This window comes from Carcharodon carcharias, chromosome 2, assembly GCF_017639515.1.
Source record: "Carcharodon carcharias isolate sCarCar2 chromosome 2, sCarCar2.pri, whole genome shotgun sequence".
Classification (NCBI taxonomy): Eukaryota; Metazoa; Chordata; class Chondrichthyes; order Lamniformes; family Lamnidae; genus Carcharodon; species Carcharodon carcharias.
Window position 1 is genome coordinate 161,789,967 of NC_054468.1, and position 16,438 is coordinate 161,806,404.

The 16,438-nt window shown below is 41.9% G+C and overlaps 1 protein-coding gene across 1 annotated transcript in view; it reads left to right on the forward strand.

Moving 5' to 3' along the window:
- sft2d1 (SFT2 domain containing 1) overlaps positions 1 to 16,438 on the forward strand; it is a 60,985-nt gene that overhangs the window by 31,072 nt on the left and 13,475 nt on the right. Inside the window, exon 3 of the mRNA XM_041217207.1 lies at positions 8,977 to 9,059. Coding sequence (XP_041073141.1) covers positions 8,977 to 9,059 — 83 coding nt within the window. The remainder of the gene's footprint in view (positions 1 to 8,976; positions 9,060 to 16,438) is intronic.

Genomic DNA, 16,438 nt, shown 5'->3' on the forward strand with positions numbered 1-16,438 from the left:
TAATGCTTTGGGGACATGGGTTCAAGTCCCACCATGGCAGCTGCTGGAATTTAAATTCAGATAATAACTCTGGAATTGAAAGCTAGTCTCAGTAATGGTGACTATGAAACTACCATCAATTGTCATTTAAAAGCCCATCTAGTTCACTAATGTCATTTAGAGAAGGAAATCTGTCATCTGGTTTGGCCTATGTGTGACTCCAAACCCACAACAATGTGACTGACTCTTAACTGTCCTCTCAATTCAAGGGCATTTATGGATGGGCAACAAATGCTGACCTTGCCAGCGATACCCACTTCCCATGCAGGGGTCAAAACAGACCTAAACAAGCGAAGAGAGCACTCAGTAAAGCGCTTAACTCCACCCAACTGTGTTAACTCAACATTATTTCAATTATGCGGCTCTTCCTTGAGGCTTTTCCCTGCCAGGTTGAGGCTCTAACTGCAAGGCTGAAAAAATATCTTTTTATTAAGAGATTCCCATCTCACTGAGGAGGCTTCAGACCAATCCACATACAACAATCTGCTGTGAAAACTCTGCTCTCATCTCATACAGCTGTGATAAATTGCACCACAGCAGCTGAGACAATCCACAACATTCTAAACCAATGAATAACATTCTTTAAAAAAAACACAATGCTCTTTTTAAAAAAAATCAATTTACCCGAGATCCCCATGTTCACGGATCCTACACTGGTGGAGATAATAAACTGTGGAAGAAAATTATTTTAATATAATTAAAAGACTATGGGCAGAATTTTGCCCTTGGTGGGCGGACGGGCCCCACCAGCTTGGCGACGGGCGGGCAGCCGAACTCCGCCGCCGAAATAGGGCCCGCCGCCATTTTGAGTGGGCGGGCCAATTAAGGCCCACCCAGTGGCCTGCCCGACAGGAAGCGCTATTCGCTTCCTGTGCGGGATGGGGGAGGGGTCCCCCATCTGTCAAAGTGCGCTCTTTCAAGCATCTCAAGGAGATTACTGACAGGTAAAAAAAAACTCCAAAAATAGAAAAATATTAAAATTATTAACATGTCCTCCTCATGCGACAGTGTCACACGAGATGGGACATGTTAATAAGAAACACAAACTTTATGAAACTTTTTAAAAACGGACATGAAACCTCATCCCGCCAGTGGATGAAATTTCATGTATAATCAGAATCCCGCTTGGGCTCCTGGCCAGCCTTAAGGTTGGACAGGCAGGTCTTTAACAATCTTAATTAGCCTGTCAATGGCCTTAATTGGCCATTGACAGGTTGGCAGGCGGACAGCTGATTTCGCTGTCCACCCGCCTTCCTGAAGAAAATTTAAAGAGACCGGGATTACTTCGTGGGTTCACCCGCACCACTTTCCTGACGGCGAGCGGGCCCCACCCCCAAATCACTGACGGGAAAATCCTGGCCTATATATTTTTCTAGATATCGTAAAAAAGCTGCAGTCTCCCACCTTATTGTACATAGACAGCCTTCAATCTCCAGGATTCACAGAAGTAATTCAGTTCTTTTTATATTTCCATTAATTGGCCATGTAAAGTTGTCATGCTGTAATTATACTTTAACTAGTTGTGGCGCTGAAGTGTCTCCATTGTGGGGAGGAGAGTGCATGATGATAAATCTTCTATATAGGCAATTTCCATTATAAGGAGTTTATATTGGCATGAACGAACAGGATGTTCACACAGGTGCTAGAATTTTAATGTTTAAATGGATTAATAGTTGAAGGCAAAACTCATGGCCGTTTGGAAAGTAAAGGAATTGGTTGGGCCATAAAAGAGTTTCTCTGCAATACAGGCTAAGGGGTTCAGAGATGCAAAATTGAGAGGATGTAATTACAATGTAGCCACTTTAGTCCAGAATGCCTGTGACCAAGGCATTTCTGGATTTCAGAATTTTCTGGATTATCAAGTAACATTTGAATGCCTAACCACAAGTGTGTAAACCAAATATAAATATGTACCTGAGACAAAAAAAGTGAGAAATGTTATTAAGTTATAACAGAAATTGTTTTATTTATCTAAATACTGCATCTTCCATGATTCCAAAGTACTTCACTGTACTACACTGCTAATTGGCATACCCTCAGCCTTATGCAGTAATAGCAGGAGAACAAGGGCACTATCACTGAAGAAACTACTCACAAATACCCAGTTACCAGGGTCCACAGAACAAAAGTCATGAAACTTTTATGGCCATCACCACTTCAGAAAACTGTACTTTTGCCAGATGCTGTTGGGGAAACATTCCAACTAGAACTGCTGCCACTTATCACAGGAAATAGTTCTGCCTCCAGGCCTAAGGACTCCACTGCCTTACTTTCTTGACAACTGGATTCGTCCAAGCAACACAAGATGATCTTTGCCATGATAACTGTCCATCATGCCTTGAAGGAGGTCAGCACTCTTTCCAGGAGAGCTCCACAATTCATTACCTTCCCAATTGAACCACACAAATAAAAAGAAAATCACCAGACACTGAGTGGAAAATTTTAACCATCTCTTCCTTTGGTCAAAATCCTGGGACACTCTTCCAAACAGCACTGTGGGACACCGCACAAACTGCAGCAATTCAAGAAAGTGGCAGTCAAGGACAGCAAAGGGTGAGCAATAAATGCTGGCCTTGCCTGCAAGACCCACATCCCATGAATGTATAAGAAGAAAGTTAGGCACAAAAATGTCTTTAAAATATCAACTAAGTGATAATATGGCAACCCTGACTTGTGAGCCAGAGGATAAAAAAAACTAATTTATTGTTTGCTAAAATAAAATTCTGATTACAATTCCTCTTCTTCCCCAGCTTCTCCACAGAACACAAGAATTAAGAATAGACCATTGGGCCCCATGAGCCTGATCCACAATTCAATAAGATCATGGCTGATCTGACCGTGTCCTCAACTCCATTTTCCTGTCTGCTTCCCCTCCCCCCATATCCCTTGACTCCCTTTTCGATCAAAAAATTTATCCAACTCAGTTTTGAATATATTGACCCAGCCTCCACTGCTCTCTAAGAAATAAAATTCCACAAACTATAACCCTCTGAGAGAGAAAAAAAATCTCCTCATCTCACTCTTAAATGGGTGACCCCTAATTTTTAAACTGTCTCTTAGTTCTAGGCTTCCCCACAAGGGAAAACATCTTCTCAACATCCACTCTGTCAAGTCCCCTCAGGATCTTTTATGTTTTAATAAGATCACCTCTCATTCTTCTAAACTCTAATGGGTGTAGGCCCAACCTGCTCAACCTTTCCTCATAAGATAACTCCATCATGTCAGGAATCAGTCAAGTGAACGTTCTCTGAACAGCTTCTAATACAATTATATCCTTTTTTAAGTAAGAAAACAAAAACTGTACAGTACTCCAGATGCAGTCTCAGTTAGGCCCTGTACAGCTGTAGCAACACTTCCATACTTTGACATTCCATTCCCCCTGCAATAAACACCAATATCCTATTTGTCTTCCTAATCACTTGCTGTACCTGCATATTAACTTTTTTGTGACTCATGTACCAGGACACCCAGTTCCCTCTGTACCTTGAGTTCTGCAATCACTCCCTACTTAGATAATGTACTGCTTTTCTATTTTCTGTGCCAAAGTGGACAAGTTTGCATTTTCCTACACTATACTCCATCTGCCAAATGTTTGCCCACTCACTTAACCAATCTAAATCCCTTTGTACACTCAATGTCCTCTTCACAACTTAATTTCTTACCTGTCTTTGTGTCATCGGCATATCTAGCTACTATATATTCGGCCCCTCCTTATAAGTCATTAATATAAATTGCAAATAATTGAAGCCCAGCACAGATCCCTATGGCACTCCACTGGTAACAGTTTGCCAACCCACAAAAAACCCATTTATCCGTACTCTGTTTCCTGTTAACTAACCATCCTCTATCCGTGATAATATGTTGCCTTCTACATCACTAATTCTTATTTTGTGCAGTAACCTTTGATGTGGCACCTTTTACGAATGCCTTTTGGAAATCCAAATACACTACATTTCTAGTATATCTACGTAACTGAAGTCACTCATCCCATCCTAATAAGTCTTTTCTGCACCCCCTCCAAATCCTTCCTAAAGTGTGTTGCCCACAATTGAACATGGTATTCCAATTGTGGCTGAATCAATGTTTTATAGAAGTTCATCATAGCTTCCTTGTTTTGTACTCTGTCCCTCTATTTATAAAGCCCAGCATCCTATATGCTTTTTGAAAAAGTTTTTTCAACTTGCTGTGCAACTTTCAACAATTTGTGCACATATGCCCTTGGGTCTGTCTGTCCCTGAATCCCCTTTGGAACTGTACCCTTAATTTATATAAATACTTGATCTTTCCACCAAAATGTATCATATCACACGTATCACCTGCCACTTGTCAACCCATTTCACTAGCCCAATCTTTTGAAGTCTATCACTGTCCTCCTCACGGTTCATTACATTTTCAATTTTTTAGCCCACCCAATATCTCAACAACCTGCTCTTTCTCTATGACTTTGACAGTATTTTTGTTTCTTGGAAAAGACAGGTGTAAAGAACTCATATAGTTCTTCAGCCTGCTGCCTGCATGCCTAAATCTCCTTTTTGGTTCCTAATTGGCCACACCCCTCTTTTTACTACCCGTCGGCCATTTCTATGCTAAAGAGGACTTGGATTCACTTTTTTGTCAACTACCTTCTCACGCGCTCTCTCTCTTATTTCCCTTTTCCCCTCTGGGCTTTCTACAGTCAGCCTGGTTCTCAATTGTATTATCAATATGATTTCTTTCACATGTCATGGGCAGAATATTCTCCCCGTCAGCGGGGGGAGGAAGTTCAGGAACGGGCACGCCTCCAATTGGCAACCCCAATTGGGGGTGCGCCACCATTTTAAGTGGTCTGCCCATCGTGACATCCGCCAGGAAGCACTATGTGCTCCCTGTGCAGGCGGGGGGGGGGATTCCCTAGGCCTAGAGTGCACTCTTTTACGCATATGCACGAAAGAACGCACCCATCTCCCTGGGGCTAAGTGCTGCCTCAGGGAGGAACCTCCAACGTCATCCCGGTCCATTTAAATCTTTAGGAAGGCAGGCGGACAGCGAAACCAGCTGTTCGCCCGCCAACCTCAATTGGCCATTGACAGGATAATTAAGATAATTAAAGACCTGCCCATCTAAAGGCTGGCGGGCAGGCCAGGAGCTCCAGCGGGCTTCTGAATAAACATGAAACCTCATCCGCTGGAGGAATGAGGTTTCATGTCCGTTTTTAAAAACTTAAATAAAAAGTTTCTGTGCTTCTTATTAACATGTCCCTTCTCATATGACGTTGTCACATGAGGGGGACATGTTAATAATTTTTTAATTTTTCTATTTTTAAAGTTTTTTAGACTGTCTGTAATCTCCCTGAGACAGCACTTTGTCTCAGGGAGCAGTGCGCACTTTGACAGTTGGGGAATCCACCCCCCCACCCCGCCGACACAGGAAGCACATAGCGCTTATAGCACTTCCCATCGGGCAGCCCACCCACTCAAAATGGCGGTAGGGGTCGGCTGCCTGTACACCGCCAAATCGGTGGGGCCCACCCACCCACCAAGGGCAAAATTCTGCCCCATATGTTTTTACTGTTGTCTTAACAGAGGTGTAACTGAGTATTAGACTAATTAGGGGAGCTAGGAGCTATCATAGTAATTTGTAGAGCAATATATGTGCTTAACGTTATTTCTTTTATTAATAAATGTTTAATTTAGTTTTGTAAAAACCCTCTAACCCTCGGTGGTCTTTTTTTTACTGAATTCATAGCCCACATCTCAAAATAAATACAAGTTGCAAATAGTTGTGGCAGCTGCTTCACGTTTCCCTCTGGGATCTGAGCAGCTTAGTATTTGCCATATGTTGTGCCATAACAACAAATCAATTCTGCCTTTGGCCCCTCCAGAACATTCTCTGTCTCCAGCACTGTAACATTCTCCTTAATCAATACTACTGTCCCTTCTCCTTTCTTTCATTCCCTATCTTTCCTGAACACCTTGTATCTGGGTACTTTTAGTACCCATCCTGATTTTTTTTTCTCTGAGCCAGGCCTCTGTCATTGCCATAACATGATATTCTGATGTAGCTGTTTGCAACTGCAGCTCACCAACTTTATGTACTATGTTTCATGAATTTGCACACATGCACTGCATATCTATTTTAAACCTTGTATTTTCTCTTAATCTGATCCCAGCTGATACTGTACTATTTCCTACTTAGTCTGTCTACCCCAATCCTTTGTGCATCTTGTTTACTCTTTTTTTGACAAGTCATCATATCCAGTCCCTGCCAAATTAGTTTAAGTTCTCTACCACAGCCCTAGTGAACGTCCCAGGAAAGACATTTGCGACTGCCCTGTTTGTGGTGCAATCTGTCCAGCCTGTATTGGCTCTACCTCTCTCAGAATACATCCCAATGTCCCAGAAATCTAAAGCCACCCCTCTGCATCACTTCTCCAGCTGCATATTCATCTGCTATATCCTCCTAGTTCTGTAATCACTCATGCGTGGCACAGGGAGCAATCTGGAGATTATTCCTTTGAGGCCCTACTTATTCATCTTTTTCTTTATTTATTTTCAATTATTTACAATATGTATTAATGATTTAAATGAGGGAAATGAACGTACTATCACCCAGTTTGCGGATGACACAAAAATAGGTGGGAAGAGAAGTGGTGAGGATGACACAAGGAGTCTACAGAGGGATATAGACAGGTGAAGTGAGTGGGCAAAAACTTGGCAGATGGAATATAATGTGGGAAAGTGTGAGGTTATGGCCTTTAGCAGGAAGAATGGAGGAGCTGAATATTATTTAAGTGGAGAAAGACAGCAAAAGGCTGCAGCACAGAGGGATTTGGGAGTCCTTGTGCATGAATCCCAAAAAGCTAACATACAGGTTCAACATACAGGTAATAGGAAAGGCAAATGGAATGTTTGCCTTAATTTCAAAGGAATGGAGTAAAAACAAAAATGGGAAGTCTTACTAAAACTATATAAGGCCCAAGTTAGACCACACCTAGAATACAGTGAACAATTTTGGTCCCCTTATCTAAGGAAAGATATACAGGCATTGGAGGCAGTCCAGAGAAGGTTCACTAGGTTGATCCTGGGTTTGGAAGGATTTTCTTATGAGGAGAGGTTGAGTAGGTTGGGCCTGTACTCATTGGAGTTTAGAAGAATGAGAGCTGACCTTATTGAAACATATAAGATTCTTAGGGGCTTGACAGGGTAGATGCTGAGAGGTTGTTTCCCCTTGTGGGCAAGTCTAGGACCAGAAGGCATGATCTCAGAGTAAGGGGTCACCCATTTAAAACAGAGATGAGGAATTTCTTCTCTGAGGGTAGCCAATCTATGGAATTCTTTACACAGAGGGCTGACGAGGCTGGGTCATTAAGTATATTCAAGGCTGAGATAGACAGATTTTTTATCAGTAAGGGAATCAAGGATTATGGGGAAAAGGCAGGGAAGTGGAACTGAGGATTATCAGATCAGTCATAATCTCATTGAATGGCAGAGCAGACTCGATGGGCCGAATGGCTTACTTCTGCTCCTACGTCTTATGGTTAACGCCATAAAATCTGCATGCAGGACCCTCATCCCTTTTTCTATCCATGTCCTCAGCACTAATATGGACTGACATCTCTAGCTGTTCAATCTTCCCACCCCACCCCACCCCACCCCCCCGCACCCCACCCCCCCGCCTCATAATGTTTCGCAGTCACTCAGTAACATGCTGGACCCTGGTACAGAGAGACAACGTACCTCCTGCGGCTGCAGAAATGGCTGCCTGTTCCATTCATGGTTGAATCCTTGATTACTATTGCATTGCTGATCATCCGCTCTGCCCTCCAACCCTGCCCCCCACTCCTCCGTGGATTAAGGATTGCTCTGTGAGTAATGACTTTGGGGCCTTACACAATTGGAGGAACCATTTTCTACCTTATGACTTCATACTATATGAAAGCTTCTATGAAGCTGTGGGCCAGAGTTTGCTGGAGAAGGCATCGTTCAGTTTGTACCCTGTTAGTTCGATTTGTTTGTGCACCATTTAGTTGTTAAACATTTTTGCTTACAAAGTGCTGGAGTTGCAAGCTAATAATAGTGTATTGGTGGCAACAGAACAGCAGGAACCTTGGTGACCAATAGGATCAACAGTCTATCTCATTAACCAATGAGATTTAAGGATAGAGAAATGAGCAAAAAGACTGAGAAAGACAATGAATTTGAATGGGTGAAGTCAATGACAAATCAGGCAGAGAATTGGGAATAGAGGGAAAGAAAGATTGGGTTGAGCAAGAGAGAAAAGAGATGAAGGAAGAGTAAGAAAAAATGGTTCTTTTTTAAAATGACATTTTTAAACTCTATAACAATTCATAACCTGGAGGAATGAGACTCCACAGCTATAATTCACTTTCTGGGCAAGAGAGATTAATTGGCAGCAATTAACAATTATCAGGTTATTAAAAGAGCACTTATCTGTTACTAGATAACTTTGTGATGAGTTTAGTGGGCAATTAATATGCAAATGCGGCATCTTTATGAAAATCATGGAGAGGTTAAGTATGAAATGTCATTTTCACAAAGTTTTTGGGACAACAACACAAATCAGTTTGCAGCTTGTTGTGATTCACAATTCAGAGGATATCTCTTTTTCCCTGGAAGGTTGCTTTCACATCAATAATAAATAGCATGTATCGTTCAGACACCATTGTCTTTTTCAGCCAAATGTCTTGATGGCTTCTTTGTTGACTAATGAGCCAATCCCCAGGCATGTAAAAGGGCAAATAAGGCAAAGGATGAAGAAGACCAAAGTAAAGGTCACTTTTTTTGAATTTTCCTTTCCCTTCCTCTCAAAAGGTTATTGAAAGTCCTTTGAAGTGCATGGTGAAGATGGTGACATGCATGCACACACCAAGGGTAAGCATTGCTGGAGCTTGAATGATAAATTGGAGCATTTACCCTTTGTATTCTTTTACTGTTTCAGGGAACAGTTTTGCTCTGGCTTCCCAATGGAATAAAATTATTTGCAGTTTTTTACACGTTAGGAAATATTGCTGCTCTTTCCAGGTAAGTGACTTCATACTATATATTCCCAACTTAACAGCAACAATTTTTAGTCATAATAGATACATTTGCTCCTTTATGTCTGGCTTTTTGTTCGAGACTTAAGGGATCTGCTCTGACTTAATGTTTCAGTTTTTCATTAATCTCTGTCGTCTTTCATTAATCACTGTCGTCTTTCAATCTCCTAATTACTTTTGTCAATTATTCTTTTAATAGAAATTGTTGACAAATGTTTTCAAAGTAAAAATCTCAATTAACTGGTGCCTTTTAAACCAACGAAGTAGCTTTTATCAAAAATACAATTCCTCCTTGTCTTCTATGTTCTGCTAAAATATTAGTCTTTTTTGCTAAATGCTAAACAGTAGTAAGTTACAATGGCCCAGACGGTCGGAGGCTGGGCCTACCTCAGAAGATGTGTTATGGGACCCCTTGGAAGTCCCAATGCAAGGATACCATGGGAATTGCGCAGGTAGTTTGAACTTCCAATGGGCAATTCCCTTGCTCCCCTGGACCCTCTGAAAAAGTCTCCAATTCTGAGTTAGAGTCATAGACTTTGTACAGTTCCAACTTCTTTACCTGGACATTTACCCAGGAAATGTTAGACAGATTAAAATCTAGTCTAACACCTGGGTAACTACAGAACTGAACCTCCCAATCACACTGACTGACCCCCATCCCTCCCCGCAAACTCCCTCTTCCCGACCTCCAGACCCGAGCTGACTAGCCCCAACCACTCAACATCCCTCTCCCGACTTTACCTGACCCACCAACTAACTCCTCGTGTCCCCACCAACCCGCCCTGATTAGCCCACACAAGCCTACTCCCCCTCCACACTCGACCTGAATAGATCCTGATTGCCCACCCATTCGCCACCCTACCCGCTAGCCATCTTACCCACCACCCCCACCCATCCCCCACCCGTCTGCCCTACCCTGCTCCTTACCCACTTACCTTCTCTTAGGGCTAGCTTTTCAAAGAAGCTTTGGGACATTTAAACGCTATACAGTATTTGGCAGCTAGTGTCATAAAAATGGGGCATAGTTTCTGCCTGGATTCTGTCTGCTGCTCGCTCCAGGGATTCTTGCAATTGAATCAGTTCAACAGGTCCCCCACCAGAAGACTGCCCTGAAAAATCAGAGGAAGATAAGCCTGTATTCTTTTGTCTGCTCAGGGTCGGAAATAGGGTTCCAACTCTGAACGGAAGATTCAGGCCAATGAGTGCTATATTGAGGCCTCATTCACACACTCTAAAGGATGAATGGAAATAACTGTCCAGATGAAGTCCGATATCCTCCAGATTTATCTAGAACACGAATGGGTTTGTTGATGAGTGCTTCCATGTTGATTTCTTGCCATATCCAATTCATTTTGTTTTTCTTTATCTGCTCTTGCCAGTGGTCACCTCCTTTCTTGTTTTGCTTCTTGTGCCAATGTGCATTACCTTACACTTATCAATAAATTTTATCATTCTTTAGCCCTTCTAATTTTTTGGTATAGTGTATGCTGTTTATCTCAGGGAGGATATGGCCACTCACTCCACAAGTGGCACATGAGGAAATTTACACCTCAAAATATTCAATAACTTTAACAACAATATTTGAGCAGGGTGAGAATAATATTCTGCAAGACAAAACTTATCTGCTTGTTTCATTCTATAGTTGCTTACTTTTGCAATGCTAAAATATAAGTTGATCAAGATTAACTTGGCTGCCTCAGCTCATTCAATCCTTCAGCTGCCCCCCCACCCGACCTGACTAGCCCCAACCACCCGACACCTCCCTCCCAACTTGACCTGACCCACCGTCTGACTCCTTGACCCCAGTCCCCGTCCCTAGCAACTCACCCTGACTAACCCACACTACCCCACTCACCCCCACCCTGGCCCAACCTGACCAACCCCATTACCCAACTGATTATTTGACACAGATGGACAGATTGTATGGAACTTTGATTGTATTTAAACAGTCATTCTAGATCTCTGACACTAGATGGCAATAGAGCATAATTATTGACAAGTCACAATTCATTACCAGCTTGAAGCATCCACTGGGCTCATTCTGCCAAGAGCACTGTTCAAGCTGCTCATCACATTTGCTTCTCCCCCTTTCTCATGAAGCAGTTCCCACCAGGAAAACATATTGCTTGTGTGACTTAACCACCTGTACGTTCAATAAATCACTGTTTAAATAAAGCAGTTTTTCAAACTGAAAACTAGTCAGAGACTTCAGAACGTAAGTACTGAGAGTGCTGCATTTTCGGAAGAACTGTCCTTCGAATGAGATGTTAAATTGTAGACCCATCTGCTCTCTGTTGAATGGAAAGGATCTACAGCACCATTTGAAGAAGAGCAGGGATGTTCTCCCAGTAACCAGGCCAACATTTGTCCTTCAGCCAACACCTAAAACAGATGATCTGATCATTTATCTAATTATTGTTTCTGCAAATTGGCTACTGCCTTTTCTGAATTACAGCAGTGACCACACTTCAAAAATATTAATTTGTTGTAAAGTGCCTTGAGACACAACAAGGTTCTGAAAGGCGCTAAATATAGGCAAGTTCTTTCTTTAAAAAAATGTAAACAGCCACAACTGCTGCAGACTTTTTATAAACAGTTTACCTTTTCTCACAGCCTTTCCTGCCCAAAACTTGAATTGCCCACTGTTTCTGTTCCTGGTATGCTAAACTTGAACAGTGAAATGAATGATAATGAAATAAAAAGTCTATGTGGCTGAAATATACAGTAATTTTATTTTTAGTAATTTAATACATCAAAGGAATAGATAAAAAACAAGTTCAGAGGAAATGACTCAAAGTGAACGAAGAGGTTTGGCAGCAGATGTGTTTGAGGATGCTGGAAATCTGACAATGGAGACACACACACTGACCAAAGTTCCTTCTGCAACTGCAGGAAAACAGCTGAAGTAGTTGTGCTGGGAGAGATTGTATTGGAGACTAGTGACTCTAGACATTATAATTGCTGCAAGTTAAACATGCATCATACAGAACATATTCTGATATTTATTTCTCAGCCAGTTTTAATCACACTATTAATGACAAATTTTTCACCATTTGCTTTATCATTTATACTGACAAAAGGGAGGGAAACCTCTTCTCTGCTTTTGCTCTTAGTGTCATTCCTACCTTTTATTCTGACATGTAGGGCAGGATTTTGGTTTGAAACCTTTGTGGGGAACAACCACCTGGCAGTGATTTTCCCTGAATTGGCCTGTGCGCACGTTCACCACCTAATTAAGGATGGCAGACAGGCTTATGAAGCTGAAGGGCCAATAGGAGGACCTCCTACTCGGAAAGAGCTGCAGCTTGCCATATAGGGTGAACGGGACGGGGGAGGGGAGGTGCCTACATCTTGAGGCGCCATCTCAGCAACATTTTAAACTTTTAAAAAATGGCCACAGCTGCCAAGCCACCACCATCATGGGGGAGTCCCACTACACGGTGGCCTATTTGTCTGGATAGGTGGGGAAGGCCTCAAAGCCAGACTTGAGCACTGACCTCTCTGGGAGGCGCCTCTAGGCACCTCACCTAGTTCCTGGTGCTGCAGGTGCCCGCATGCTGACTGCAAAATTCTAGTCTGCCTCTCCTAATTGGCCATTTACTTACCTTAATTGGATCCCCGAAGCATGTGGGCAGGTAGCTCCTCTGCCCCCGATCCCACCTCCAGGAAAATGGCCCAGGGACAGGATGGTGCTAGCAAATAGTATGCCATCCATCAGGATGAGTTTTCACATGCGCTTCCATACACACCCACTTCTTGGGGCTGAAAATTCTGCCCCTGAATTGTTCTCTTCACAGCCTTATGACCTGCTCACCATCTGTCATTATGACTTACTTCCTGCCCATCATTCATTTTGCTGACTTTCCTATTGATCACCTATTTCTTTTCTGTGACACCTGTCGCTATGTGCAGTTGCACAATGCAGAGACTCAAAACAGTAACTGCCCTCCCAGTTTATTTATGTGCACAGTGCTACATCTACACCAAACATCATCTTAAAGGGTGCCTTCCCTTCTTCCCATCCCACCTCCCAACACTATGAGCATCTTATCAATGTGATATGTGCTACTTAGATGGTAATAAAATAGGTAGACAATATTCTCTGACACGAGGTCTACATCTGAAATGTTGACCTGTTTCTCTTTTCAGATGCTGGCTGACAGAGCTGTTGTGAATTTTCAGCATCTTATTTCAGATTTCCAGCATTTGCAATTTTTTGTTCTATTAATCTATACGTGAAAATATGTGAGGAATGTCAAATCTGCATAGAGAAAAAGGAAGTAGGAAGAATGTTTATTGTGCCTAAAATAAGGATATATAGAATGAAAAAAGTGACATTATTTCGGGGGGGCATTTCCTTATCTTGTGTTACATGTTGAGGAATCGTCATTCACCTTAAAGTAGAGTGAGAATTTCTGGGAATTGATTAAGGGGTTTAGAAGGAAGAACAAAATTGATTAAAACATATCCTTTTTAATTATTTGAATATCTAAAATTCTCAAAGGTTTAATTTCTTAAAAGATATAATGCTGCAAGTGAGGTGGATCTCTTAAAAGAAGCTTTAGTTGTAAACTAATGGCTGACATGCAAGTTGGCAGTGACCATCACTTTCCTTCTTTTCAAGGACATAACTGTCAATAAGCAATATGTTACTTTCGTAAGTAACTTGGTAAAGTTACCCAAGTATCGGATTTCACTGTGTTTTGCATGTGAGTCTGTATTTTTGAAGCCACTAAACTACAACATACTGTAACTATAATATATTGAAAGCCAGGCAAATTGGTCTTAATTGTCAGGTATAAAAGACACCTGAGGATTTCTGTGTTGCTTTGGAATTATGTATTGTGCTGTGCATTATGATGGCAATATTTTGGGGATTATTTCTTCAGTGTAGCATGCAAAAATATTATGCATCATCCAATATGAATATCACAGCAATACAAAGACTGAATGAACAGGTGGACATGTAAAATACCTATGTGGAATAAAAAACAAATGAATGATTCTGTCTAAATAGCAACTGTGAACCAAAGTTCAATTTACGTTGCAGTTTTGCGTACTTGCTTTCATCAATCCAAGTACTTAGTTACAAAACAATTACTCACATCTACATCATAAAAACAGGAGAGACAATAAATATTGGCACTGAAGCATGGAGCTCATGGAAAATGACTCATTTAATGTTACGTTGACTGATAATAATCTACATTGTGAAAATGTTACGCAATTTGTTTCCTTTAAAAACTGAGGCAAATTTTATTTCCCACCATTTTACTGTAGATAATTGAACTTGAAGAAGCCTATTTATTGTAGGTGTTGCAACATGTGGCTGATTTTTGCACAAATAGCCAGTAAAGACTAGTACTAACTTTGTTTATTGTTTATAATTGTAGAATTTTGGAGCTGGAAAGTATCTCAATGTTGTTGCCAAAAATAAGAATTTTGTGTGGGTCTGTATAGTTTACATAACATGGGGCAGAATTTTGCCTTTGGCATGCGGGCTCGGAGGGGATGGGCGAGAAGCCAACAACTGCCTGTGATCGAGCCCGGAAGGCAATTTCATGCTGGCCCAGCGTGAAATATGAGCAGCAGTGCTCAGCACTCCCTGTGCAGACGGAGGGAGGATTGCGAGCCGAGCGAGTGCGATCTTCGTGCATGCACATGAGTGCAGGTTACATAATCTCCCTGAGGCGGACGAACTAATTTTTTTTAAAAATTAAAGATTTTATAAATGTTATGAAGCATGTCCCCTCATGTGACTGCCACATGAGACATGTTATTAATGAAAAATGAAGTTTTTATTTGATTTTTACTTGCTTTTGGAAACCTCATCCTGCCCATGGATGAAGTTTCCAAAAAAAGTGCAAAGGCTGCTTGGCCTTTTCGCCTGCCCGCCAACTGTAAGGTTGGATGGGAAGCAAAAAATTTCTTTTAATTAACTTATTAATGGCCTTAATAGGCCTTTTAATTGTCGGCAGGCGTGCTGCGACTCTGGCGTGCCCCCACCAGCCGAAATATTGCACAGGTGCGCGATGATGTCGAGGCACATGCCCAACGTCATCATTTTATGCTTGTTCAGGTTGGGCACACGCCCACCCGCCGAGCTGAAAATTTTACCCATGGATTTGAATGGAGGTTGGTCCTTCAAGTGTGAAATGTTAACTCAGAGCCACACCATCTACAATCCTTATTGGATTGTTGATTCTAAATGAGAAAATAAGTTGCCCTCCACCACCGCTGTAGGTAAGGTAGTAACCACTTAGAGTTTTGCCAGGTTATCCTGTGTTAAGAATATAGCTGAAATGTAGAAAAGAAAATCCACAGGAAATCTGCTTGACTTCCTCAAGGAAATAGTTTTGACTGCCAGCAACAACCAAGCTCCCTGGAAATTTGAAGCTTGCATATTGCATGTAAAAACTATTGAAAATATTGTTGCCTCCAAAATCTGTGCCCAATTTTTCCACGACTCCATCTTTGAACATCTCCTGTTAGGCTTTTGCCTATGCCCACAACCCAGGAACAGCCCTAGGTCACAAATAACACCTGTGATTGTGACCGTGATGCACTACCCATCCTCATCCTTTTGACTCCTCTGCAGTCATTGACAGGATTGACCACTCTCTTCCAACGTCTGTACTCCCTTGCCCAGCTGAGATAGACGTCACCTGATTCCATTTTTTGCTATGGAGTCGTAGCCAGAAAAACTACACTGGTTTCTTTTCTCACACCACCTCTGGCATGCCTACTTCCACCTCCCTAATATTGCCCATCCTCACCCCTGTTCAGCTTATCTGAAGGCTGAACCCTTCATTCATGCGTATATTTTTTCCAGATTTGATATTTCAATGCTCTCCCTGCTAGTCTTTACACCCTCCATAAACTTGAGGTCATCCAAATCTTAATCTGAACCAAATCCCACTCAGTCGTCCACCCCTGTCTTCACTGACCCACATTTGTCTCCCAGTCCACCAATATATCGATTTAACATTCTTATCTTCATGTTAAAATCCCCCCTTGGCCATACCCCTACAGCTGTCTAAGAACTGTGTGTTGCTCCAACCCTAAATTCTTGTGCATCAAGCACTACCTTCACATCACCATTGGAGGCCATCCCTTCAGCGGTCTACTGGCCTAAGCTTTGGCATTCTCTCCCTTGAGCTCATTAAGACTCTTCTTAAAACCAACTTCTTGCAAGTTCTAGTCACCTGTCCTTTTTTTTTTACTTCCTTTGCTCACTGTCAGTTTTGCTTGCTTACATTTCTGTGAAGTGCCATTAAAGGTCCTATATAAATGTAAATTGTTGTGGTAATGTCTCATCCATCCCAAAAGGTATTTTTTGAGACTCTATTCTTTAGCAAGGAACAT